We start from the raw sequence: 27,158 nt of genomic DNA, 5'->3' as shown, positions 1-27,158 counted from the left end.
TTGCATTGTTATGAATGAGTATTTTGTATGGGTCACTCACTAGATTGTCTTTGTGAACTAAATGAAGCTTTGTTTGTAATCTTTATTATTATTTTTTTTATACAAGTCCTTCAGGGGCCAGAATGTGTCACATGAGCTCATAGTCCCTGCCCCCTTTTCCAGGGTCCATGATGGGCAGCCACAGGAGTATAGAGGAGAAAGCCAGAGTATGACAGGGAGAAGACACCAGTTCATAAATGTGAGCAGCAAACAGTGAGTGGCTGACAGAAGAAGGAAACACTGCACAATAAAAAGTGCTGCATAGTTTACCAAAGACAAAATATGTTTCAGAAGTAGCATTGTAGTCATTTGTAGTGTCTTCGCTCACTTGATAGGATTGTGCCTTGGCTTCAGCTGGGTCCTCAGATCTGTTTTTGTTTCAATACAAAGAATTAGTCAGCAAGCAGTTGACCCAGGAGCATTGGTTCAAAAACCACAAGAATGACACTTTGAACCATTTCCTCACATTTTCTGATCATCTTTGTCACCTTTACACAGTTTTGCTATCCAACAGCTGGTCCATGTGCCATAATTGTAACCTTACATGTGTTTTACTTTCTGCATTACTTCATGCTTCATACTGTAATAAGCGAGTTCTCGAGCAGCAAGCCTACAGAGGAGTATCTTCAAACCATGTACCTCTGCAGAACTTTTTTAGTCATCCACCAAAATGTTTAATATGCTGATTCCTTCAGGTCTTGTAGCAGGTAAGGTAAAACAGGAAACTTTTATAACTGACATACAGTAGACTGCAGCAACGCCCTTAATAATTTGTGTTTGCCCCCAATCCACAGTGAAGAATGGAAGACCTGGAAGTCCAGAGTTTATTTTTGTTAATGTGTCAACATTATATTTTCTCCATACATGTGAATGGAAAGCTTAATATTTTGGCAGTTGTTTGTAGAGGTTTTAATAATCTCTGAAACAGAGACGGTGTGTTTAATAGTACAGATGGTTCATATCTGTCAAAAGACCATATACCAAAAACTATAGTCATTTGTTGACTGAAACAATCAGTCCAGCTGTACGTCCCCAGCATTGACCACCTTAGATATCACTTAGTTCTTACAGAGCTGAAAGGTCAAGTTAAATGTGTCTTGGACTGAAAAGCTCCCAGAATATAAGCACCACTCCGTCACTATCTTAATTTATTTAAATTTGGGCCTCTTACCTCAGTACAATTCATTGTTTTGTTGTTGGACGACTGAGATCGACAGTTGGCAGTGTTTATGTTGTGGTTGTCTTTCTTGCAGCTGTTCTAGTCTCGCTGGTCATCTGTCATTTTTTCCAGTGACTAAGCTTCATGTAGTCCCCTACCCAAGTGTCCTTGGCATTGGAAAGTTGTTCTTTCCGCTGCCAGAATCACCAAAAGCCTGCAGTACCCTCTCAGAGCGTGAAATGCAACGCAGTGAATATTTCCAAAAAGCTGCAAATCTATCTAAACTTATTTGAACATAAAAAAACTAGTTTGTTTTTTTTAAAGCTCAGTTCACTCTGTGTTATGTCCCAGGTTTTGAAGCATCGTTTTAAGCCATAGCACTAACTGCAATTTTATTTGAGGGATTTTAATCAAGAAGCCTATACTCAGGTCACCTAACAGGCAATCAAACGTCAAGGGTTCACCGTGGTCGCAGAGAGCTCAAAATCTGACCACGTAAAATTCAAACCGTGATGTCAGACACTAAATGCCAGTCTCTGTCTTCATAAAGTCTGTCAGTTCGTCCAAGAGGACATTTTCCTATTTGTGAAAAGTTGCCATGTTGCATTTATAGAAATACATAAAAGTTTGTCACAAACCAGACAATTAAACTACCTACATGGCTAAATGCCACAGGTTAAGTGATAGTGATTGTTATGCACCTTGTAAAATGAGAAAAAAAAACTTATTTGGTTTTGCAGACTAGACGAGATCAGAACATCAGGGATGTTAATGAGGGCCAAGCTGCAGTGCATCACAGTATGGAAGGCCATTCAGCTGCTGCTGTCCATCCTGATCCCCAGGTAGCATCCTGCTCCTTTGATGAAGATTAAATGTAAAGATATGATACACCAGAGAGATAGTGACACATTATTTGAAGAGAACATGTACAAATGGTATATTTTTATGTTAGTGTTGACTCATCATATCTACATGTTCAGAGTTGAAGCTATTTGTCACCTAATTTTATTCATATACATTCTTTTTTATTTAGTAATGGGCCTCTCTGCTCCTCTACTGTGTGGTGTATGTTATCTAGACATAGCTTTTTAATTATCTAGAAAGACATTTTTAACTGGAATGTTTGGACCGGGGAATCAGTCACTGGTCTCTCGAGAGGTGGAACAGGATTTCTCTAACCTCTAACCTAGACCACATGAATATACTGCATATAATACTGCATCTGTTGGTGCAAGTTTTTTAGTAATTGGTATCATTGTCATAATTTACCACTTTGAATAGCACAGACAAAATTTGGAATTGCTGCCTATTTGGAAAAACTTGGAAAAATGTACAGTAAAGGTAAGTATGAGTCAAAAATCCAACTTGCCCAGTGACATCCTACCTTTCTCCAAACCAAATTTGAGCACTTGTTTACGGTGACTAATTCATTGTTTGCAGGATTTATCTCTATTCATTTGTCGGTAGGGATTTATTACATCTCTTACTGCATACACTGCATACAGTTTGATGTTGACCTGATTTCTGAAACTACCTCGCCAGCTTGGGGTCCACTAACAGATGACCTCAACAGTGTGGGCATTCACAACCCTTTCTAGGCCTCCAGCTCATCTTCTTTTCACAGGCTCTTAATCACCTTCTTACCTAGTTTGACCTATGTTAAAGCCTTTAACCAAGAAACAAGATCGCATCCAACGCATACTTATTCACACAGGGTGGTACTGTTGTAGTTGGGGTTTACTCTTGTATTCTTGCGACTCCCACCACGCATGCTTCACTGCCTTCCTCATAACTGTACCACTGATGCATTGGCCTCAACAGGTGCTCTTTTCTGAAAGGATCACTTAGGTATATTTAGATTTTGCAACCCGATAGCACTGGCTTTTCATTGGCTCTGTGGGCCACATGATAACCTGGGTAGAAACTGCAGCTGTGTGCTGTCGCCCAGCGTTTCTCTGGAGGGAAGCTGGTGAGGCTTTGGCGGCTTGGGAGACCATTTAAGTTGAATATAATTGGTAAGCAAAGACAAGGAGGAAAAAGCACAAATATCTATGTTTTTTGTGCCCTGCATGGCTTTTCGTCTGCTTGGACTTCAATAATTTCCATTGCGGCCGCGTGGATCCAAGAGGACAGCTAATTGAAAAATAAGGAGCTAAGGCTCATTGCTGCACATTAAAGGAGTAACCAAACAGTTTACAACTGCAAGACACTGGGAAGATCTGACCAGGATTACTTCTGGATGCATCTGAAGTAACAGGAGCAGTCTGGCCTTTTTGTCTTCTTTCCAAAATCTCAGCACCTGAACATTTCGTTCTTCTACCTCAACTGTTCCACCTTTATTGTGTTTTACAGAGAAAATTACATTTTATCTTTAAGGAGAAAGCAATCAAGTACTAAAAAAGGTAGTTAGTATGCCATCCTATATTTAAACTGCAGCCTCAGAAGGCATTGCATCTCCATTTGCTAAACGGAGTCAACCAATCAGGATGTGGCATTGGCTTACATGTCAAATAACTGAAGCACTGCTGGGCAGCTGTCGCCAACCTTCAGCCAGGAGGCACAGTTCTTTGAACTGTGTTGTGGCCATTGAGGGGAGAGGGGTGTCTGTCACTCATTTGAAAGCATAGGCCTGTTAATAATGCATTCAGTGTCTCACCTTCCTTATCCACCATTCTCCCTGTGTAACCAGTGATTTAGACTTGTAGCACAGCTTGCCAAGTATTTCATACATTTTTATTACTTTGTTTAGGATTGGGGCAAATCACAAAGTTGGACTATCAGTTTATCAAGACCCTAGTGGATGGCAAGTGAGGCTTCCTAACAGTCAGGAAATACTGCTGGAGTCTTTTGCTGGTATGGTGTGCATAGTTGTTAAGCATCAGCATGTGTTTACTGTATATTTCTCCAGGGTGTGTTTGCTGTTTGCTATTCGTTTGTTTGAATAAGGTAACTGGGTTAAATAGGGGATGGCTGGCAGCATCCTAAAATATCTCCCGTGCAGTTGTCCGTGAGTCTCTGTCTTGTCTAAGCCCAGCACATGCCGTTTCAAATATGGACTTTAATTTATTTATATATGTTGTTGTTTTTTTTTTAATTTATATTGATAATTCCTTACACTGCTGTGTTGTAGTCCTTCTTGTTAGATATGCATTTTTGGAGTTAATAAATAATAAATCCCTGACGATGTCATTTGTATTCTGTGTAGAACCTCTCTAACGATCCCAAAATGACGGACACTGGGGAGGAATATGAAGAATATGAAGAAGAGGAGGAGGAGGAGGAGATTTTTGGCGAGGTAAGTGGGCATCTTCTCACTAGGTTACATAAATCAAATGATACAATTCTGTTATTTCCAGCAATAATATCATTATTGATATCATTGAAATGTCACTGATATGACATTTTATTGAGTCTTTTGAGGGTATGTACTGGATCTGCAGGTCCAGGCGCAGACCCTATGAATAGATAAGTTAGTGACGATACCCCCTCCAGTCAGCAGTTAATGGAACAGGTCATCTATGCCTGCTGGTGGATCCTGTTTCAGGCAGACATCTGATGGTTTTTTAAGTTCTGGATTGACCTGAACAGCCAACTATAAATCAAAGCTATTTCAAACTGAAGATAGAATATTTTACTGTAACATTTTCTGGTGTCTGTTCGGGGTGCAGATGTCTTACCAGAGGCCTAGCAGTATGACAGGCAGTCTCACAACATTAGAAAATGGGGTATTGTGACATAATTCTTACACAATTGACAGACACACAATATAGATGACTTTACAGCATTTACTTATTTATAAGACCTATAACCTGAATACATATCTTAATACATTTTTGCTATAATGTAATGGCGTTTGTGTATTGTAGATAGTGCTCGATTTGATTATATACAGACTTTTTCTTGAAGTTTCCATTTTCCTTATAGAATTCTATACCAATGTATTTGTTTCCAAATCACATAATCCACCCTCATGTCTTTAAGACTTCAGGATGTTTTCTTATGCTTCATCCATGTTGTGTAGGAACTGTTGTGTTGTTGAAGGTCTCCATGTCAGTGTCCAATGGAAGAGTGAAAACAGAAGGCCAACAGTTTAATCCCACATTTCCTAGTGAAACGGGATTAAAACTTGCCTTGTATTCATTCATACTTAATGTTGCTGATATATTATAGGGGAGTGTGAATGATAACTTAATCATTGGCTCCACAATATCATCTGAACCTACATGGCAATAAGGCTATGGCTATCTTTTAACTCCCATATAACATATCAACTGTTTTTCAAAAATTAACCATCTTTACTAAGAAGAAGTGGTGGGACAGATAGATGCCCACAAAATCAATACACTCTGATTTCACTAGCACTTTCATTTACACGCTGTGGAGAAAATTTGCATTGTTTTGACCAAATAGTAAGATGGCTTCTTATTTAATCTACAGAATGAGGAGAAACATAGTTCTATACAGGTCATGAAGAGAAAAAATATTATCACAAAATGTAGTTTAAAATGGATTTATTCCTATTTTAAAGTTTTATTTGTGTTTAAATGTCTCTGGTCATGTTTTTTTTTTTACATTAACATTTAAATGATTTAACTTCTCAGGTCATTAAAAGGGTGGAGTATAGATTTCTCTGCCTGGCATTAAGACACATTTAGAAGTGGATGTCCACCGCACACTGGCAAAGTCATGGAGTGGAGGAGAAGTACTGTACAGGGAGGGAGCCAAGAGACTGTGCTGTAAAGGTCACAGTGCTAGAATTTTTATCAGAACGGGTAGATATTTAAAAAAAAAAAAGTAACGTGAGATAGTGGGAAGTTACTCTTGCGTTGATTTGTAGCAATATGGTGGTTGAGTGTTTAATCTACCTCTATGGTTCTCTTCTGTCTGAGAGATTCAGATATCGAAGCCTCTTACAAATCAAAATGATTGAGATGTTCTTTCTTGCGGCTCTGGTTATTCCTAGATTTTTTTTGATGGACTTGAATGATAATTGGTTAGCTTCCAAAACCCGCTCTAGCCATTGTCAATGTTTCACGATGTTCCTTCTTAAGTAGAGGCAAATGTAGTTCAGACAGGCTCCAAGTTAGACATGCTATTCATGGAGCAGTATGCTATGTGTGGGAATACAGTTTGTTACTGTAGCCTGTGCTCCTAGAATGTTTCACTATAAATAGATAGTTTCCCAAATTGCGGGAAAATCTCTCTCACTTCAACACTTTATAACACCTGACGACGCACAGATTTTGAGACATCCATCTATCATATCCATATTCTTTACTCGAAGAAAATAAAAGCGGTATTTGACAAAATGTCAACCGCGGAATCTTTTTCCACAATCATTTTACACTGTTAACAGTTAGAATATGGGTTTTCCTCCAGTAAGAAATGGTTTACAGTCTGTTCTGCTGCTTACAGTAATGATATTTTTCTAAATTACATTCTTCAGTACTGTGAGCACCACGTATTCTCAATCACTGTACAGGAGTGATGACAAAGAACTCAAGGACAATTGTATTAGATTGTGTTAAAATGAAAGAGCCACTATTTGCATAGCCAGATATTACTAAACATAATGACAGATACAAGTTTTTTCTACTTTGGATAAACCAATCCTTTAAACCCAGCAGAGCTTTGTGTGAACAGACGTGGAGATTATAGAGCTGTCCAAACAGTCTGTGTACTGCTGTGTGCTGTAGCAACTGATGACAGGAACAATGAGCTATGAACTAATAAATAAGAATAGAATTATTGTCATGTGAGCACCTGGTGTTTATAGACTTGAGAGGATCAAAGATTTAGAGTGGCCAGGCTCATGTAGCACAGGGAATATATTAATACTTCCTGTTCCTCTGATGAATTCAGGGTTAATTAGACTACAGTTTAATCACAGAATATTCACCTCTGAGGATTTGACTTTTCACTCAGTGACACTGAGCACATAAGGAATCAGTTTATTGCAGTACAGAACAAAGATCCCTGATGATATCGTTTTGTACTTAGATTCAAGGGTAGTGTCGAGTGATTTCACAATGATTATCCAGTACAAGAAGTTTCAGTAGAGCCTAATAAAGATCACCAGAGCTGTGGAAAAATCACCCTCAATCGAAAAGAGATACTGTGCTTTTTCTCCCATTACTGGCATTATTGAAACCCCAGTGTGTCCTATATTTGTAGTACGTTGAGCAGATAACAACAACAACATCAACAAGGGCTGTAACTGGGGAACAGACTCAGTTCTTTCAGGTAAAGAATACAAGAGGTAATAGTTCAAACAGTAAAGGATTAGCCCCTTCCTCATCTGCATGCCACCATGGCTATTCTGTTGTCTGGTTATCTCATTGAATGAATAGTTTTTATTTTAAGCAATCAGTTAAACATTTGCATGAACAGTCTTACGTGTCATTATGCCATCAAAAAAGAAACAGCTGCTTCTTGAGCATCTTGTTTTTGTTTTTTTTTTACATTAGTTCTTTGTGGCTTTACCACCCAATACATGAGAAACTATAACCTTCATATATACATATTGCTGGGCTTAACACTGCATGCAGCACAATGTGCTCATACTGTAAATACTGTGCATTAGGCTTTCAGCACCTGTGTATTTGTCGCCTCCATTTCAATTGTCTGGGTCACCTTTCATCCAGCATGATAATTCTAACTTGCTTACTGCCATGTAAAAGTGGTTTATTAGTATCTCCTGGCTAGTCTTCAATTCAATCACTTCAGTTATTAAAGGTGAGTAATTACTGTAATATAATGTGTATCATGTAGACTTACAAATTGATGTCAATTAGGTGAAATGTTTCCCCTTTACATTAATGTCACATTGACAGCTGTGTCGCAGTTGAAGCAGCTGATGCAGTTTGTCATGTTGGCTAATATTTTTGCTATAAAGAAGAAACATAGGCCCTTTCTTAGTTTGCTAGTTAACTGTATTTCCTTCTGTCCTCCTGTAGTCTGGCTTGCCCACCAGGAAAGTCAGAAAGAAGGCCAAGGTGGATACTTCCAAGTTCATGACTCCTTACCTTGCCCACAGCAAGAAAATGCTGGAGCAGTTCAGCCACGTAAGAAACAACTCTCTCTCTCTCTCTCTCTCTCTTTCTGTCTCTCTCAGTCTCTCTCTCTCTCTTATTCATTTTAAATGAATAATCTTAAATATCAAAAAAAATAATCTTTTATTATGCTGAGTTCAATGATTGCCCTGCAGAACAAGTACCGGGAGGCTTACGACTTGTCTAAAGGCCAACCTCCTGCCATCAGCACCGATACCCCTGAATTGATTCGCATCAGGAAGGCCCAGGAGCAACTTAGCGAGGTGAAGACTGTGGCAATAGTATCCCACAATTAGTTTAATAATGATGATTAGAGGGTTGATGGAACGAACGATGCATGGTTGTAATCCCTTCTGTGTGTTTATTTAAATCAAACAGCCAGCAATAGATCAAGGGTAAAGAAACATTTCTTAAATGTGATTTGATCTTGCTCTTGACATGAGTAATAATAAATATTAATCATCGTCAGGTTAAATACCGCATGGAGGGAAATAAGGCTCGGACCACAAGCTTGTATGATGGTGAGGCTAGAGAAATATCTCATGTCAAGCATGTATCTGAACTGTTAAGCAAGGTGAGTTACCTGACTATTTAACAATGTTTGCAATTTAAAAAAAAATTTTAAAAATGCATTTTGATATTGACTGTAAAACACCAGTGTTGTTGCCTGATCTCTTTTAGGTTCTGTACAGACAGAAATGGAATGAGACTAAGGACAGGTACATGCTGCCCCCTGATGCTCCTGAGCTCGTTCTGGCTGTGAAGAATGCTGCTAATTTTAGCAAAGTAAGCACAATGTGGCTTTCAGGCACTGAATTAGATGTCTGCTCATTGGGTAATAAAAATGAAATCTGTAATGTTTAGTGTATATGGACTAACTTTACACTTTACACTTTGTTTAGAAACATTACACTGAGGCATGGGACGAAGAGAAGACCATGTTCTGCCCTTACAGTGACAGCCCTGAGCTGCGCAGGGTGGCTAAGGCTCAGGAGTCTCTCAGTGATGTAAGTCGTTTTTACTTCCAAGATCCAATTATACGCTACCATAAATATTGCAGATGTACGTAATGTTACGCAATTTACATATTGGTGAGATAGAAGGCCACTGTATTATAGCATTATTTGTTTTTAGCCACGACAGGGACATTTTTCTTTGCCCTACTTTTTCTGTGTTTTCCAGGGTCTATTCGTTTGTGCTGAACCACTTATGTCAACTCTGTGTGCTCCCACAGGTTCACTACAAGAAGGGTCACAATGAACGCAAGGCTAAATACACCTCTTTGGCTGATCCTCCTGAAGTGGAGCTGGCCAGGAGAGTGGACAATCAGCGCAGTGATGTAAGCAGAACAAACTAAGCTCGTGAGGAGAGATGCAGACAAAATCATTTGTTACAGGCAAGGTTGCTTGTACCTTAGCCAGACTGTTAAGCTTAATAGTAAGCAATTCTTCCTGAAGTCAGTATTCACAATAAGGCACAATAAGGTTCATGTGTAGGTCTTCGCCTGTCCAAGGAAACTTGAAAATGGTGTGAAATTGTGAAGAATCCAACATATTCTGCTGCACGTCAGGAGTATTGTTAGGTTCAGCGCAAGTCCTAACAGCGTCATATAGAGAGAGGAGAACAATATACTTTGTTGCCTATTTGTGGCAAACTCAAACTTGTAGTTTTTGCTCAAACATATAGATAAGCAAGTGATTAGTATCTGTGCACTCCACACTACTCTAAAGCAAGAAATAAAGATTTTATAAATGCATCTTCTAATATTGGATGTATTTGTTTTCCCACAGCTCAAGTACAAGGAAGATTACAATAAAAATGTGAAGGGTCAATGGTGTGAGACGCCCTACTTTGAGGTGGCCACTGCCAGGATGGCAATGGACAACCTCAGCAATGTAAGAAATTTCTACTACAAAAGTACATTTCTTTAGTTGTAGCATTTTGTTATTTGTCTGTATCTAATTGTTGGTTAATTTTCTTTTCAGAGAAAATACACGCAAGAATTTGAGGATATAAAAGACCAAATCTATTTCATGCAAACAGACACGCCAGTTTACGATGCAAACAAGAAGGCCCGTATTGCATCCAGTGAGGTGAGTCCACACGAGCACACACACAAAGGTCTGGGAGTGTTTTTATAGGTACTAGCTCACGCGGAAGACACGCCAGAGAGTTGACCCATGTCTCACAGCAGAGCGTGAGTCAACTCACTGTGTTTAACCTTGACGCAGGGACGCGCCGTACTGTGCCTACATAGGCACTGAATGACTGAGAGATCTACATTTGGTTCACTGTGTACTGCACAAATTCAGTGTTTAGCTCAAGTAACCGCATATCAAACTCTGCAGAGATGCTTTTCAGCCGCTGCCACCCACCTGTTTACGCACAATGTGAACAACAAAGAAATTTATTCCACAATGATTGTACAGTAAAAGCGTTATGTTACAGGTCAATGTATCAACCATGTGAATAGATCTGATCAGCACACTTTGTTCTCTTTCACCCAAGTAACCTCGATGTTTCTGTTTTGAAGGTTCAATACAAGAAGGAATATGAGAAGACAAAGGCACAGTCTGATTACAACACGCTCCCCGCCACAGAGAATCCTCTCCTCAGGCAGCTCAGATATGCTGGCACAATCCTCAGTGATGTATGTGTCCGAAGAAACCTGCACAGAAAGGACTTTCCGATCACACACATTTTTCTTAAATAAAAGATGATAGATAACATTGTGGGGAAAACAAATGATAAAAGCTCAAAAAGCCAAAACCAAACCAAAAGCACTATGACAATGTATAATGTCTTTTTCTTGTGTAGACAGAGAGGATGCCTGCATGAATTTGACAATTACTCTTGTTAGACGATTAACCAAGAAATAGGGTGACCTTTGAAATGACTTTACACTTGACAATGTCTGACATGAAGCACTTTGAAGTGTTCTTTAAAAGAGCTGCTTATTAGATGTACTAATTAAGGCATCCAGACGTTATATGCAGTACTCTCTTTTATGCAGCCAGGAAAAAGGTCTGATGTGTGAATAGTTGATCATAATTGATATGTGCTTTTTTTGTTTTATTGTTTGTTGTTTGCAGAAAGTTTACAAGGCCAGCTATGAGAAATCCAGGGGTTTCAGTATCAACTACTGTGACACGCCCAAGTTTCAGATGGACTCAGTACTTAAGAAGTTTAATGATGTAAGAATACTCGGAGACGAAACACTTAAATCACAACATTATCGTTTTCATTCTTTTTTTCAGCACTCACACACTGTTTTTGGTTTCAGACACATTATAAAGATAAGTATGAAAATGAGGTGAAGGGCCACTACATTGGCAGCTATGAAGATGTCTATATGCTTCACTGTCAGAAAGCTGAGGAGATAAAGAACGAGGTAAGTCACTACATTTTCCTTTCCATTCTAAAGCACTAGTGTAAGAACTTATTATATTCTTATATTTTCCCTCTCAATTTCCTTCTTTTACCTTGCAGCACGCATACAAAGCTGATTATGAAGACATGAAAACAAGATGCTTCTTCCCTCAAACACTTACACCTGAATATGAAGCTCAGAAAAAAGTTCAGCAGTGTAATGATGTAAGTGCTCATGGCTAATAAAACACCTTTTTACAGTTCAACATACTGTACTCATATACCTATATTACAAAAAAACATAAATGGTTTTGTCTTATGATTTGCAGAAAGCTTATCGGCAACATCCAGACAAAGTGAAATTTACACAGGTGGTGGATTCGCCAGTTCTGGTTCAAGCCGCCATCAACGCCCAACAGCTAAGTGACGTATGCACAATTTATGGACTATCACCTTACTACATGTACAGAATGGATCAAAAATTTAAAATTGGTACAGTACCTGTCATGATAGAAGTAATATTACCTACTGTATCAACATTGGTTTTTCAATTCTTTATTGTGCTCCCATTCATATAATTCATATAATTATTGTTGTGTATATTATTATTTTTATGTTGTCCATTTATTGACGTAAATTGCTATCATCAGCTCTAGATCAAATTCTCCAAGATATGCACATCCCCTTAAAATGTGCCCAATCATCCACATAGCCCAGCTGTCTTCTCTGGGCACCATGGAAACTGGAGAACCATTTCTCTGAAGTATAAATAGCAACGAGCATTTAGTTAGCCCAGAATAAACCCTGTGATCAGAAAGGGGCTGAGGAGGTGGAGAAAGGGACAATCATTACATCTCCAAGAGTCCCGCTGGCACACTATTGCCCTCCAGTGACAGAAAACCAAACAACACTTCAGGATGCTATGAACAGAACAAGCTTTGTTAATCATTTTTTTTTCTTTTGTTGCAGTTAAACTACAAGGCAAAGTATGAGCAAACAAAGTTCAAGTGTAGTTTGCCCCTAGACTATCCCTTCTTCATCCAGTCCAGAGTTAACGCTTTTAACCTCAGTGATGTAAGTAATGGAAGAGTCATTAGTAATTTTCTTCATTTTCTTTAATTTTTATCTTTACTGTCAGTACAATGGATGTGCTGTACTTAAAAAGAAAATACAAAGATGTTGTTATTTTCGCTATTTTCTTTTTGCAGAACTGTTATAAGTACGATTGGGAGAAAGATAAAGCCAAAAAGTTTGAGGTCAAGGGTGATGCCATTTCAATCCTTGCTGCCCGTGCTCACACAAACATTGCCAGTGACGTAAGTATGCTACAGTATCAGCATGGTTTTTGGCCTTTCTTGCTTCACTTGTATTTCAGTTACTTTTGATACTTTTGGTATATAGGCCACTGGATTACTTTTTATTATTGTAGCAACTGATAAAAAATTCCTTTTTCCTTGCAGGTGAAATATAAGAAGGAGTATGAGAAGAATAAGGGGCAGATGGTTGGAGCCCTCAGCATTAATGACGATCCAAAGATGATGCACTCTGTCCATGTGGCTAAAATCCAGAGTAGTGTAAGTCATGCGCATATTTCCTTGTATGCTCTCTCCTGTTTCTCTGTCAATACAATATCATTTTACCATCCTGCTTTTACATGAAGCACTTGGTAATGTTTTGTTTTAAAAACATTCATATACTGTAAATATATCTACCCTTTTTTACCCTTTATCCTTTTGACTTTATCTCAACAGCGTGAATATAAAAAGGACTATGAAAAGATAAAGACCAAGTATCATACACCACTGGATATGGTGTCAGTCACTTTGGCTAAGAAATCCCAGACAATTGCCAGCATGACTGGGTATAGGAACATCAGTGCCAAGTACTTCCTTCCCTATGACAGTGTGCTGTTGGACCTGGCCAAGAAGGCCAGAATCATCCAGAGTGATGTAAGTACAGAGTGACTTCAGAATTAAGTTCCATTCACTCACATACTTATTGTGAGATTAGTGAAGTATCCAGTGAAACCATGTAAAGTATTTTGTTGGCCTGTGTTTCTGTTTCTCAGAATGAGTACAAGGCCGACTACAACAGCTATACCAAGGGTACTCCATGGATCCCCTATGGCTCCATGGAGGTGGAAAAGGCAAAAAAAGCTGGTGAGATCCTCAGTGAGGTATGTCCGTAGCACAATGACCCACATGAAAAAAAAAGTCTATCTCTGATTGCTGTCAGGATGTGACATAATGTTTTGATGATTCTTGTTTCTTACAGAGGAAATACAGACAACACCCAGACACAATCCCCTTCACATCTATTGATGACCACCCCATCATGTTGCAGTCCAAAGTCAACCAGCTTCAGAGGAGTGATGTAAGTCTACTGTCACTATTAATTCTGAAACTTTTTCTGCAAAGATCATTTTTGAGTCTACAGCACAGCACACAATGCCCTCATTGTCTTTTTTTTCCCTTCCAGCTGTTCTACAAGAGAGGTCTGGAGGAGGTTCATCAGAAGTACTCTCTGCCTCCTGACACCCCTGAGCTCCTCCAGGCCAGGTGCAATGCCTACAACATCAGTCAGGTAATTTTCACACAACCTAAGAAAAATTTCTCAGTGTGTCTTTATCCTCTCTACAGTGTTTCCCGCAGAATTGACGGTGGTACAAATATTGATTGTATGCTATTTGTTTGTATTTACATTACAGAGCTACAATTTGATTCATTGATTTCGTGACATGATCTCGACATGAGTTTTCTCGGTGGCCAATGCCAATGCTGATCTTGAGACAAATATGATCAACTTAAATGAACATTTGAATTATTCCAACTAATATAAAATAAATAGTTAGCATTGAGAAATATACTTTGAAGGCAGTAAATATACTTGTCCGGCCCACCCAGGCGTATTGTGTAGGTGGAAAACACTGCTCCTGACATCTGCTGTAGGCAACAAATTGTGTGTGTAAATAAGCAGTGGATCCATGTCAAATATTTTCAATGTTCATGTCTTTTGTTGTTTTTTAATTTCAGAACTGCTACAAGTATGCCTGGCAGGAGATGATTGCTAAAGGCTATGACTTGAAGCCTGATGCTATCCCTATTGTTGTTGCTAAAGCTGCCCGACATGCTGCAAGTAATGTAAGTTTTCATACTCAGTCTCCATTTTAACTTACCGTGTACCACACTACTGGTAACGTCATGTGATCAATACAACATTCTTATCCCTAACAGTTAAAGATGCAATTTGTCCTTAAACTTTTAGGTACAGTATAAAAAGGCTTATGAGAAAGACAAAGGCCACCACGTTGGCTTCCGCAGCCTCCAGGATGATCCTCTGCTGGTTCACTACATGAAGGTAGCTAAGATGCAGAGTGACAAGAACTACAAAAAGGACTACCACAAGGCCAAGCTGAAGTTTCACTCCCCAGTGGACATGATAAGTGCAGCTCATGCCAAACATGCCTCAGCAGTGCAGACCTACGTTGGATACAAGCAGCACCACCATAATTACTGTCTTATGCCTGATGCTATGGGTCTGGAACTTGCTCGGAAAATGAACTTCAATTCCAGTGATGTAAGCTGAAATTGTCCAATTTTGTTATACACCTGACAAAACGTAGGGAAGTCTTTTTTGTTTAATCTTCTCTTTGCTGTCCGTATTATTTTCCAGAACAATTATAAAATGGATTATGAGACCTCAGTTAAGGGAATTGGCTGGATTCCCATTGGTTCCCTTGATGTGGAAAAAGCCAAGACAGCAGCTGCCGCTTTGAATGAGAAGAAGTACCGTCAACACCCTGCCACCTTCAAATTCACTAGTCCCCTAGATTCCATGAACATGGAATTGGCCAAGACTAATGCCAAGACCCTAAATGTGGTGAGGGGAGCGAGACAATTTGCTCTTACCATTTTTGTCCAGGAATTATTTCTCAGAATGCATATAAATCAATCTTTTCCCTGTATTTGTGCAGAAAGCATATAGGGCCAGTGGAGAGAAATTCGTGCACACTTACCATCTCCCTCCTGATACCCCTGAACTAATGCAAGCCAGATACAATGCTGTCAACATCAGCCAGGTTAGTTAAACTTTCCTGTATAATAGTTTTCAGCCATTGAGCATGTATGAAATAAGTTGGTAGCATATTTATAACATAACACTAATTATCTTAATATCTATATATTTAGAATTACTACAAATATGAACACCGTCAAGATCTGCTCAAAGGACATCACATGAAGGAAGATGCCATTCCTATTGTTGCAGCAAAAACCTCCAGAGACATTGCCAGTAATGTATGTTACTATAATATCATTAATAAAACTTTTCCAATGTAACTGCATTTAGTAGAGTTATTCATAATATGTAACATTTTTCTCTATACAGTACAAGTATAAGTTGGCTTATGAAAAGGCCAGAGGCCACCATGTTGGCTTCCGTAGCCTCCAGGATGATCCTCTGCTTGTTCACTACATGAGGGTAGCCAAAATGCAGAGTGAAAAGAACTACAAGAAGGACTACAACAAATCCAAGCTGAAGTATCACACCCCAGTGGACATGTGGAGTGTGGTCCAAGCCAAGCAGGCCTCTGCAGTTCAATCTATGACTGGATACAGAAAGATCCCCCACAGCTTCTTGCTTCTGCCTGACAATTTGCACCTGCAACGGTGTCGCAACATGATGGAGATTCAGAGTGATGTAGGTTTTCACTTTTACCTGAATGTTGAGATGTAATGCTAGTATATTTGATATAAAAGAATATTGCAATGTATACACAATGGCAAAGCAATATGCACTTGGGATGAATCTAAGTTCTCAAAACCTTGAAACAGGAACTGTTCTTCTGTCTTTATGTTCACAGAATGTCTACAAGTCAGATTACACCAACTACTACAAAGGCTCAGGGTGGGTCCCCATCGGTTCTCTGGATGTTGAGAAAGCCAAAACTGCCAGAGCTGCACTGGACGAAATACACTACCGGCAGCATCCCAGCACTTTGAAATTCACAAGTAAGACTGACGCCATGAACATGGTCCTGGCTATGGCCAACACGAAGCAGCTGGACAAAGTAAGGATGTCTTTTCTCCACATTATTTAAAATTATGAATGCATGTTTGACCAAAACCTCTACAAGTGCCTTACACATATCCTCTGTTCTTTCTCTGTCCTCTAGACTGCATACAAAGCTTCTGGTGAGAAGTTCATGCACACTTACCATCTGCCCCCTGACAGCCCTCAATTCCTCCAAGCTAAATTCAATGCCCAGACGCTTAGCGAGGTTAGAAGACAATACATTTCCTGAACGCTAAAGTTACTGTTGATGCCGTTTTATCGGCCTGATGTGCAAGCCAAAGGAATATGACTTAAATGAAAAGCTGAGTTTAGGTCAGCATCATTTGTGTTCGAAACATTGTCCTAACACTTTACTGTTTATCCACAGAGTCACTACAAACACAAGTGGCTGGAAACTATTGCCAAGGGATACGACCTGAAGCCTGATGCTATTCCTATTTTACATGCCAAGCATGGCAGACATATTGCCAGCAATGTATGGAAATAATAAATCTTTGCAACACAATATTTATTTAGAAGTTCCTTTCATTTAACTGAAAGTGTCACTATTATCTACAGGTAACAACACCTTTGCCTTTTTATCTTTTAGGTCCAATACAAAAAAGATTATGAGAAGGCCAGAGGCCACCACGTTGGCTTCCGCAGCCTCCAGGATGATCCTCTTTTGGTTCATTACATGAATATAGCCAGAATGCAGAGTGACAAGAACTACAAGAAGGACTACAACAAATCCAAGCTGAAGTATCACACCCCAGTGGACATGTGGAGTGTGGTCCAAGCCAAGCAGGCCTCTGCTGCTCAAACTATGGCTGGATACAAAAAGATCCCCCACAGCTTCTTGCTTCTGCCTGACAATTTGCACCTGCAACGGTGTCGCACCATGAACGTCCAGTCAAGCGATGTGAGTGGCAGTGCCAGTTTTGATCATGAATTATGTCTTTTAAGATCAAAAACATGTTTGAAATTTAACAACTTTGAATCTGCAGTGTTTAAGGAATTGGAAATTCACACATTTATCTTAAGTTTAGAATTAATAACTATCTTAACCTCCTCACCTTTTAGTGGGACTACAAATCAGAGTGGAACAACTATATCAAAGGTATTGGATGGGTGCCTATTGGCTCACTTACTGTTGAGACTGCTAAACTTGGCGGCAAGATTCTGAGTGAGAAGAAGTACCGCACTCATCCATCCAACTTCAAGTCCACTAAGCTGATGGACTCCATGGACGTGGCCCTGGCTACTGCCAACAACCAGATCATGAACAAGGTGCAGCATGCTACGTGTGGTGTGCAGGATGCAAAATGCTACTAATAATCTTGTCTATAAGCATTAGAATTCATTTGGTTTTCTGGTATGTTCTTTTCCACAGAAAGCGTACACTGCAGCTTGGGAAAAGGCCAAACTGAAAGTGCACATCATGCCTGATTCTCCTGAGATTCTCCTGGCCAAATCTAATTCCCTCAATATGAGCAATGTAAAATGATAAATAACATTTGAAAATGTATATATTTGCTACAAATGATATAATGTTTGTAATTATAAAACTTTTTTTGGTCTTTTACAGAAACTTTATAAAGCTGGTCTTGTGCAGATGGCTAATAAAGGCTACAACCTCAAAGCAGATGCCATTCCCATTGTGGCTGCCAAGTCTGGTACTAATATTGCCAGTAATGTAAGTTGGAACTTTGTGTATCAAATCATTAAGTGTAAAGTTAACCTACTAAATCCCTTCATAAATGATAAGCATGTGTTTGATTACTTTTACAGTATAAGTACAAGCTGGCTTACGAGAAGGCGAGAGGCCACCATGTCGGCCACCGCAGTGTTCAGGATGATCCTCTGTTGGTTCACTACATGCAAGTAGCCAAAATGCAAAGTGAAAAGAACTACAAGAAGGACTACCACAAATCCAAACTGAAGTATCACACCCCAGTTGACATGTGGAGTGTGGTCCATGCCAAGCAGGCCTCTGCTGCTCAAACTATGACTGGATACAGGCAGATCCATCACAGTAATCTTCTCCTGCCTGATGCCCTAAACCTAGTGCTGGCTCGCAACATGAGCATCCAGTCTAGTGATGTGAGTTTGAAATGTCAACTGTACTATGTCCACAACAATTGTATTGTTTTTCTAAATGTAGATAATTGTTGTATGATCACTTTTCATGATTCATGAGATCTTACATTTGTTTCCAGTGGGACTACAAGTCAGAATGGAACAACTATATCAAGGGTATTGGATGGGTGCCTATTGGCTCACTTACTGTTGAGACTGCTAAACTTGGCGGCAAGATTCTGAGTGAGAAGAAGTACCGCACTCATCCATCCAACTTCAAGTCCACTAAGCTGATGGACTCCATGGACGTGGCCCTGGCTACTGCCAACAATCAGATCATGAACAAGGTTCAGCCTCCTTAACTGTACTCGAACGTGCAGTGCTACAAACATTTTCATGAAGGTTGTTGTCATCAGTACTCCTTTTTGTTTTTCTGATGTCTTTATTTACAGAAAGCGTACACTGCAGCTTGGGAAAAAGATAAGCTGAAAGTCCACATCATGCCAGATTCTCCCGACATCATCTTGGCCAAGGCTAATGCCCTTAATATGAGCAATGTAAGAGGGAACATCATCAACTGATAAAAAACAAAACAAAAATGCTTTTAATGGTTAATACGGTTAAGTATGATGTTTTCATAAATGGAAACTTAGTTTTGTTGCTGTCTTACTATTATGTATTTTACAGAAACTTTACAAAGCTGGTCTTGTGGAGATGGCCAACAAGGGCTACAACCTCAAAGCAGATGCCATCCCAATTCTTGCTGCCAAATCCGGTACCACTATTGCCAGTAATGTAAGTTGTAGAATACATGTTAATCTAAAAATTCCTATAAAATACAATTATATTATATCATTATAATTTATTTTAAAACATAATTTGAACATTAGCTAATGTAGAATATCTGTACCCCTTGGCCTAAATTAAAATTACAAAGCACTAGGCTAGAGTCTTTATAATTGATAAAGTATGTGTTTGCTGTCGCAGTATAAGTACAAGCTGGCTTACGAGAAGGCCAGAGGCCACCATGTCGGCCACCGCAGTGTTCAGGATGATCCTCTGTTGGTTCACTACATGCAAGTAGCCAAAATGCAGAGTGACAAGAACTACAAGAAGGACTACCACAAGGCCAAGCTGAAGTATCACACCCCAGTGGACATGTGGAGTGTGGTCCAAGCCAAGCAGGCCTCTGCTGTTCAATCTATGGCTGGATACAGAAAGATCCCCCACAGCTTCTTGCTTCTGCCTGACAATTTGCACCTTCAACGGTGTCGCAACATGATGGAGATTCAGAGTGATGTAGGTTTTTTGTACGTTAGCATGATGTAATGTTAGTATAATTGATGCATGTTAGCAGAAATAGTTCTTATACAGTATAACTGATGGATATCCAGTAGAAGAAATTAATAAATACACATAAACTTTCTACATGGTAGAAGCTGCCTTGGAATAGCAGTTCATTGCCAGTGATGTATGTACAATAGAGGTGTGACTTAATAGTTTAAATTATATTTATTTTTGGAAGATTTTAAAACTAAGACTTCTTTACATTTACATTAACCATTACTGTTTGTAGTTGTGCGGCATTGTGAAGGATCACTGTTTCTGTTTATATTCTTCATTAGAACCAGTACAAGAGTGAATATGAGAGCTTCATGAAAGGAATAGGATGGGTTCCTATTGGGTCACTCGATGTTGAGAAAGCAAAGACAGCTGGCCAGGCCTTATGTGAAAAACGATACCGTCAACATCCCAGCAAATTCAAATTCACTAAGGACATGCAGTCCATGGATCTGATGCTGGCCACTGCCAACAACCAGATTATGGATAAGGTACTGGATGAGACTTGTCATAAAACAAAATTCAATATTCAATATTCAATGAGATTCAATGTATCCTTCCTGGTATGTATGTAATTAAATTACCACATTTTGCCATATAGCAATCCTACACCAAAGCATGGGAAAAGGACAAGACTTCAATCCATATCATGCCTGATGCAATGGACATTGCTCTGGCTCGAGGAAACAAAAGAAACTACAGTGAGGTACAGCGTAATATCTAAAAAAATTCTACAGAATTTCCCCATTTTCTAAAAGATCTGTCAACGTTTCTAATAGAAAAGAAATATATAGTGCTGTGCCAAAGCTTTAGAAGTCAGAAGTAAAGTGAAGGATCTTTGCAAAGGACACCATGTACTATATAGTAATTTTTTAATACTCAAGTTAGAGTATTAATGTGTTAATTTGAGAGTACATATGCTTTCCTTTTAAAATATATATTTTCTCTCCTTAGAAACTGTACAAATTGGATAATGAGCTATCCAAGAAGAAGGGCCATAATCTTCGTGCTGATGCCATTTCGGTCAAGGCTGCTAAAGCCTCTACTGCTATTGCTAGTGATGTAAGTGTGATTATTTCTATGCTTTATTACTCCTACATATGTGTGATGTTTCTGCTCTCACCAGTTTTTGGTCCTGAAAACTCTCACACTTGCTTCTGTAGTACAAGTACAAGGCAGGATACCGTAAGCAGGTTGGACACCACGTCGGTGCTCGCAGTGTCCAGGATGATCCTCTGCTCATGCTGGCTCTGAATTCAGCCAGGATTGCCAGTGATGCTCTATACAAGAAGGACTTTAACAAGTCCAAGACCAGGTTCAACCTGCCAGTGGACATGCTGAATCTTGAACTGGCCAAGAAATGTCAGATCCAAGTCAATGACTTTAACTACCGAACTCATCTGCACAACTGGACCTGTCTGCCAGACTCCAATGATGTGGTCCAGGCCAGACACGCATATGACATACAGAGTGATGTGAGTACTAATTCTTGCATGAATACTGTGGAAAGTTTTTATGTTTACATTTTGTGATTTCTTACAAAATTTTACCTACTAAAACTTTTTACCTAAAACCGTTTCATCTAGGCTGTTTACAAGGAGGATTTAAGGCTGATGCAGGGTATTGGATGGGTGCCAATAGGTTCACTGGATGTTGAGAAGGCGAAGAAAGCTGGTGAGGTCCTGAGTGAGAGAAAGTATCGTCAGCACCCAAGCAACTTTAGATTCAAGGTCTCTACAGAAGACATGCCCCTGGCATTGGCAAAAGCCAATGCTGATATCATGAACAAGGTATTTCTTTTGCAGTTTTTCATAATTCAAATGGTTTAGTCTTTCTAGCTCTGTAGCAAAAACAAAATGACATCATCTACATAAAAAGATCTGTGCTTACTATCCTTTTAACTATTACTGATATTTAACCCAAAATTCTTTGTGTGAAAGGTTCATTATATTCACCACAACAGTGATAAAGAATTCTGTTCTGTGGCTTCTCTGATCGACTAGATTAAATATAGTAAATCCAATTCACAAAGTCTATGTTACCAACAACACTTTTGTCTAAAATTAGTATTCATTCTAATATGAATGCATCTTGATGACATTATCTCTGGTTTTTTAATTTTGTGTGGAAACTTAACGAACAAATAACCCTTACAGAGTGCTTACACTAAAGCCTGGGAGAAAGACAAGACTACCATTCACATTATGCCTGATGCTATGGACATCCTGCTAGCCAAAGCAAACAGAGTCAACTACAGTGAGGTGACTATCAAGTATTAAGAAAAAAAAAGTTGAGCTGTTGTCTTTGCTTTAAAATAATATACTCTTAAATTCCTCAACATTTCTCAGAAGATGTTTCAATTTCTTGTGGTATTTTTCCCTTTATATAGAAACAATACAAGCAGGCAAATGAAGAGGCCAAAAAGAAGGGATACAACCTGCGTAATGATGCCATTTCCATTAAGGCAGCAAGAGCTTCAAGGGACATTGCCAGCGATGTAAAGCCATTTAATTTCAACTCTTTGCAAGTAGCACAAATAATATTTGATCTAAAAATGTAATATACATTTCACATTTTAATACCATTTTTACATTTAGCAGTAAAGCCATCATTTGACTAAAAGATTTATTTTCCATGCAGTATACTATTTATACTATTGCTAAATATTAGTAAAAATACATTGTTTACATGCATATTTATATGCTTAGTGTATGCCAACATATATTTTGGAAAACAGTATTACTATTGGTATAATTGCTGTACAAAACCCATAATATTTTGATCACTTTTGTTCATAATTTGCAGTACAAGTACAAGACAGGATACCGTAAGCAGGTCGGTCACCACATTGGTGCTCGCAGTGTCCAGGATGATCCTCTGCTCATGCTGGCTCTGAATTCAGCCAGGATTGCCAGTGATGCTCTATACAAGAAGGACTTTAACAAGTCCAAGACCAGGTTTAACCTGCCAGTGGACATGCTGAATCTTGAACTGGCAAAGAAATGTCAGATCCAAGTCAATGACTTTAACTACAGGACTCATTTGCACAACTGGACCTGTCTGCCAGACTCCAGTGATGTTGTCCAGGCCAGACACGCATATGACATACAGAGTGATGTGAGTATTAGTTCTTGCATTTATACTGTGGAAAGTTTTTATGTTTACATTTTGTGATGCCTTACAACATTTTTACCTATTAAAACCTTTTACCTAAAACCGTTTCATCTAGGCTGTTTACAAGGAGGATTTAAGGCTGATGCAGGGTATTGGATGGGTGCCAATAGGTTCACTGGATGTTGAGAAGGTGAAGAAAGCTGGTGAGGCCCTGAGTGAGAGAAAGTATCGTCAGCACCCAAGCAACTTTAGATTCAAACTTACTACTGAAGACATGCCCATAGTACTGGCTAAGACAAATGCTCAGGTTATGAACAAGGTATGAAATCGTATTCTGATACATTATATAGCATCATATCAAACAAATATATAAGCTACATATAGATATGATAAAGGAGTATTTTGTCATAAAATGCATCCTTGCAGAGTTTGCAATGTCAGTAAATTCTCAAGTTGTTGGTTTTTCCTGATTGTAGAAAGCGTATATTGAAGCCTGGGAGAATGAGAAGACAAAGATCCACATCATGCCTGATGCTATGGATGTTCTTTTAGCCAAAGCCAACAATTTCAACTACAGTCTGGTAAGTGAAAGTATATATATATATATATATATGTATATATATGTTGTAGTACAGCTTCTCTTATTTACGTTTATTCTCGATTAAGCTGGGAGATGTGCTTTAAATCAATATTTTGAAATTACTAGCGGTACATTTCTGATATTGGTACATATATATCATGGTATGCAACGTCACATAAAAGGCACTAAATTACCTGTGAAATAATTCTGTTTAATTAATAATAATTAATAATTCTGTATAATTCTGTAATTCCACTATGCACTTCTTCGGACAAACTCTTAATATATCTAAACCTAAAATATAAGCTAAATTTGTTATTCTTATTGCTTGGAATCAACAGAATGTAATATGTTATCATACTGTCAAAATACAACTTCAAGTTAAATACTTTTGGTATAGTTATCACATAGCCCCATATACAAAGAAAAATGAAAACATCTGCTGGATGTTTGTGTTTCCTTATAGAAAAAGTACAAGCAGGCTCATGAAGATGCCAAGAAGAAGGGTTATGATCTGCGCAATGATGCCATATCCATCATCGCTGCCAGGGCTTCCAGGGACATTGCCAGTGATGTAAGCTTTGAGACTTGACAATTGGTGAACAGTTACATACATTTTCTACTATACACTTAACTAAGCAACTTTCTTTAATTTTTCTTCCAGTACAAGTACAAAACAGGATATCGTAAGCAGGTCGGTCACCACATTGGTGCTCGGAGTGTCCAGGATGATCCACTGATGATGCTGGCTCTGAACTCAGCCAAGATTGCCAGTGATGTATTGTACAAGAAGGACTTTAACAAATCTAAGACCAAGTTCCACCTGCCAGTGGACATGCTGAATCTTGAACTGGCCAAGAAATGTCAGATCCAAGTCAATGACTTTAACTACAGGACTCATCTGCACCAGTGGACTTGTCTGCCAGACTCCAATGATGTCGTCCAGGCCAGAAAGGCCTATGATCTTCAGAGCGATGTAGGTTTATGATGATTAATTGTGGTGAAATTAAATATGTACATTTTGGATTATATACCCTGCTTTAGCCTAACGATTATTAATCGATTATTGTATACATTTTTAATTTCACCGACCTACAGAATGTTAAACTTTATTTCAAATGCATCACTCACTTATTTACTCAGTCATTCAAATGTTTTCCTCTTTGTAGATGTAAAGTATACTTTTGAATTTGTGCAACATTTGTAACCTTAAAAATTTATTATTTCATCTAGGCTGTTTACAAGGAGGATTTGAGTTTGATGCAGGGTATTGGATGGGTGCCAATAGGCTCACTGGATGTTGAGAAGGCGAAGAAAGCTGGTGAGATCCTGAGTGAGAGAAAGTATCGTCAGCACCCAGGCAGCTTCAAATTCAAACTCACTACTGAAGACATGCCCATAGTGCTGGCTAAGGCAAATGCTCAGCTTATGAACAAGGTATCATATCATGTGTAGAAATATAATATAATATATATAACAAAACGGCTGCATATATTTGGATGTGATAAGTAAATTATGTTATAGTAAAATGCATCTTTGCAAAGGTCATACAGTCTGTACATTTTCATGTCGTTGGTTTTTCTAACTGCAGAAAGGGTATATTGAAGCCTGGGAAAATCAGAAGACAAAGATACACATCATGCCTGATGCAATGGATGTCCTATTAGCCAAAGCAAACAATTTCAACTACAGTTTGGTAAGTGAAAAATTACACAGTTAAGTTATTATCTTAACTTGGAGTTCCTTGGAGTTCACACATCACAGATGATGAATGGATTAAACTTAATATCTCTGGGTTGATTGCATTTTTTTACAGAAAAAGTACAAGCAGGCTCATGAAGATGCCAAGAAGAAGGGTTATGATCTGCGCAATGATGCCGTTTCCATTATCGCTGCCAAGGCTTCCAGGGACATTGCCAGTGATGTAAGCTGTTAGATTTGACCATTGGTGAAGAGTTTCCACACATTTATTACTGTACACATACAATAACCATGGAACCTTAATACTTTCTTTTTTCAGTACAAGTACAAAACAGGATACCGTAAGCAGGTCGGTCACCACATTGGTGCTCGCAGTGTCCAGGATGACCCTCTGCTTGTGCTGGCTCTGAACTCAGCCAAGATTGCCAGTGATGTATTGTACAAGAAGGACTTTAACAAGTCTAAGACCAAGTTCCACCTGCCAGTGGACATGCTGAATCTTGAACTGGCCAAGAAATGTCAGATCCAAGTCAATGACTTCAACTACAGGACTCATCTGCACCAGTGGACTTGTCTACCAGACTCCAATGATGTGGTCCAGGCCAGAAAGGCCTATGACCTACAAAGTGATGTGAGTGTATCCTAATGGTAATTTGTTTTTGTTGGTCCTTTTCTGTCATTGTACAAAGTGTGTCCAGAACTAAATCTTGTACAACTGCATATTACAGGCTGTATACAAAGCAGATCTGAAGTGGCTCCAGGGCCTGGGTTGGGTCCCCATTGGCTCACTTGACGTGGAGAAAGCAAAGAAATCTGCAGAGATCCTGAATGAGAGAAAGTACCGCCAGCACCCAAGCACTGTTCCCTTCACCAGCCTCACAGATGCCATGAACATTGTTCTGGCAAAAAATAATGCCCTGACCATGAACAAGGTAGAATTCTCTATATCTGGATTTGGCAGAGAGATATTTCTCTCAGTCTCTTTAAGTAATTATACCCATTAACACTGGGACTATTTGCACATTGTTTTAGCGTCTGTACACTGAGGCATGGGAGAAGGACAAGACAAAGGTCCACATAAACCCAGACACACCCGAGATCCTCCTGTCTCATCAGAATGCTTTCAACATGAGCAAGGTTAGTATAATTCTTATGAAGAAGAATCCTACTTTATTTGGTATGTGAAGCTGGATATCTCTGTTTGACAAGATTTGTTGTCATGGTGGAGGTGTGGCAGTCTCATAACTGTTTAAAATAATCAACACAATATTTAGAAGCCTCTTGCTAGCATTTGAATGTACCTATTTACCACCTTAAACTTCATTCAGATTGCTCTGACTTGAAATACTTGTGGGTGGTTCTAAAAATGTGAAATCTTAAACATACTAAAAACTTTACCATCCTATTCTGCAAGTCCTTAAGCTTGTCTAAATGCCACAGTTATAACCTACCTCCATTCATGAAATCTTTAAATGGATTTTTTTAGTGTTGTTATTGAGTTGTTTTTTTATGCATCGATCATTTATCATTAATCTCTCTCTCTCCTTGCAGAAACAATACAGACAAGGTTATGAGGCCACAATTAAAAAGGGCTACTTCCTTCCTTCAGATGCAATCTCTGTCAAGGCTGCTAAGGCCTCCAGGGAGATTATAAGTGATGTAAGTATTCCAT

At 38.9% G+C, this 27,158-nt stretch overlaps 1 protein-coding gene across 28 annotated transcripts in view; it reads left to right on the top strand.

Annotated features, from left to right (window-relative positions):
- Positions 1–3,102: 3,102 nt before the first annotated feature.
- Positions 3,103–27,158, top strand: part of neb (nebulin) — a 58,228-nt gene continuing 34,172 nt past the window's right edge. For 21 of the 28 annotated variants that reach the window (XM_067516248.1, XM_067516263.1, XM_067516255.1 and 18 more), the window contains exons 1-60: positions 3,103–3,213; positions 4,404–4,493; positions 7,373–7,441; positions 8,155–8,262; positions 8,406–8,513; positions 8,720–8,824; positions 8,932–9,036; positions 9,153–9,257; positions 9,485–9,589; positions 10,041–10,145; positions 10,236–10,343; positions 10,784–10,900; positions 11,343–11,444; positions 11,534–11,641; positions 11,740–11,844; positions 11,949–12,047; positions 12,589–12,693; positions 12,828–12,935; positions 13,080–13,193; positions 13,371–13,568; positions 13,688–13,795; positions 13,894–13,992; positions 14,098–14,202; positions 14,652–14,759; positions 14,884–15,195; positions 15,292–15,498; positions 15,593–15,697; positions 15,807–15,914; positions 16,006–16,317; positions 16,481–16,687; positions 16,793–16,897; positions 17,060–17,167; positions 17,282–17,593; positions 17,755–17,961; positions 18,065–18,169; positions 18,260–18,367; positions 18,463–18,774; positions 18,891–19,097; positions 19,203–19,307; positions 19,438–19,545; positions 19,738–20,049; positions 20,376–20,582; positions 20,693–20,797; positions 21,046–21,153; positions 21,255–21,566; positions 21,678–21,881; positions 22,248–22,352; positions 22,481–22,588; positions 22,897–23,208; positions 23,321–23,524; positions 23,682–23,786; positions 24,252–24,359; positions 24,450–24,761; positions 25,019–25,222; positions 25,377–25,481; positions 25,602–25,709; positions 25,806–26,117; positions 26,215–26,418; positions 26,519–26,623; positions 27,038–27,145. In XM_067516248.1, the coding sequence (XP_067372349.1) occupies positions 4,425–4,493; positions 7,373–7,441; positions 8,155–8,262; positions 8,406–8,513; positions 8,720–8,824; positions 8,932–9,036; positions 9,153–9,257; positions 9,485–9,589; positions 10,041–10,145; positions 10,236–10,343; positions 10,784–10,900; positions 11,343–11,444; positions 11,534–11,641; positions 11,740–11,844; positions 11,949–12,047; positions 12,589–12,693; positions 12,828–12,935; positions 13,080–13,193; positions 13,371–13,568; positions 13,688–13,795; positions 13,894–13,992; positions 14,098–14,202; positions 14,652–14,759; positions 14,884–15,195; positions 15,292–15,498; positions 15,593–15,697; positions 15,807–15,914; positions 16,006–16,317; positions 16,481–16,687; positions 16,793–16,897; positions 17,060–17,167; positions 17,282–17,593; positions 17,755–17,961; positions 18,065–18,169; positions 18,260–18,367; positions 18,463–18,774; positions 18,891–19,097; positions 19,203–19,307; positions 19,438–19,545; positions 19,738–20,049; positions 20,376–20,582; positions 20,693–20,797; positions 21,046–21,153; positions 21,255–21,566; positions 21,678–21,881; positions 22,248–22,352; positions 22,481–22,588; positions 22,897–23,208; positions 23,321–23,524; positions 23,682–23,786; positions 24,252–24,359; positions 24,450–24,761; positions 25,019–25,222; positions 25,377–25,481; positions 25,602–25,709; positions 25,806–26,117; positions 26,215–26,418; positions 26,519–26,623; positions 27,038–27,145 (9,039 nt within the window). In that variant the 5' untranslated portion in view covers positions 3,103–3,213; positions 4,404–4,424. Of the gene's footprint in view, positions 3,214–3,947; positions 4,052–4,403; positions 4,494–7,372; positions 7,442–8,154; positions 8,263–8,405; positions 8,514–8,719; positions 8,825–8,931; positions 9,037–9,152; positions 9,258–9,484; positions 9,590–10,040; positions 10,146–10,235; positions 10,344–10,783; positions 10,901–11,342; positions 11,445–11,533; positions 11,642–11,739; positions 11,845–11,948; positions 12,048–12,588; positions 12,694–12,827; positions 12,936–13,079; positions 13,194–13,370; positions 13,569–13,687; positions 13,796–13,893; positions 13,993–14,097; positions 14,203–14,651; positions 14,760–14,883; positions 15,196–15,291; positions 15,499–15,592; positions 15,698–15,806; positions 15,915–16,005; positions 16,318–16,480; positions 16,688–16,792; positions 16,898–17,059; positions 17,168–17,281; positions 17,594–17,754; positions 17,962–18,064; positions 18,170–18,259; positions 18,368–18,462; positions 18,775–18,890; positions 19,098–19,202; positions 19,308–19,437; positions 19,546–19,737; positions 20,050–20,375; positions 20,583–20,692; positions 20,798–21,045; positions 21,154–21,254; positions 21,567–21,677; positions 21,882–22,247; positions 22,353–22,480; positions 22,589–22,896; positions 23,209–23,320; positions 23,525–23,681; positions 23,787–24,251; positions 24,360–24,449; positions 24,762–25,018; positions 25,223–25,376; positions 25,482–25,601; positions 25,710–25,805; positions 26,118–26,214; positions 26,419–26,518; positions 26,624–27,037; positions 27,146–27,158 lie in introns of all 28 variants that reach the window. The other 7 variants (XM_067516274.1, XM_067516258.1, XM_067516262.1 and 4 more) reach the window with 4 other exon arrangements.

This window comes from Channa argus, chromosome 9 (genome assembly GCF_033026475.1).
Source record: "Channa argus isolate prfri chromosome 9, Channa argus male v1.0, whole genome shotgun sequence".
In the NCBI taxonomy this organism is placed as follows: Eukaryota; Metazoa; Chordata; class Actinopteri; order Anabantiformes; family Channidae; genus Channa; species Channa argus.
This window is presented reverse-complemented; position numbering and strand designations above follow the sequence as displayed.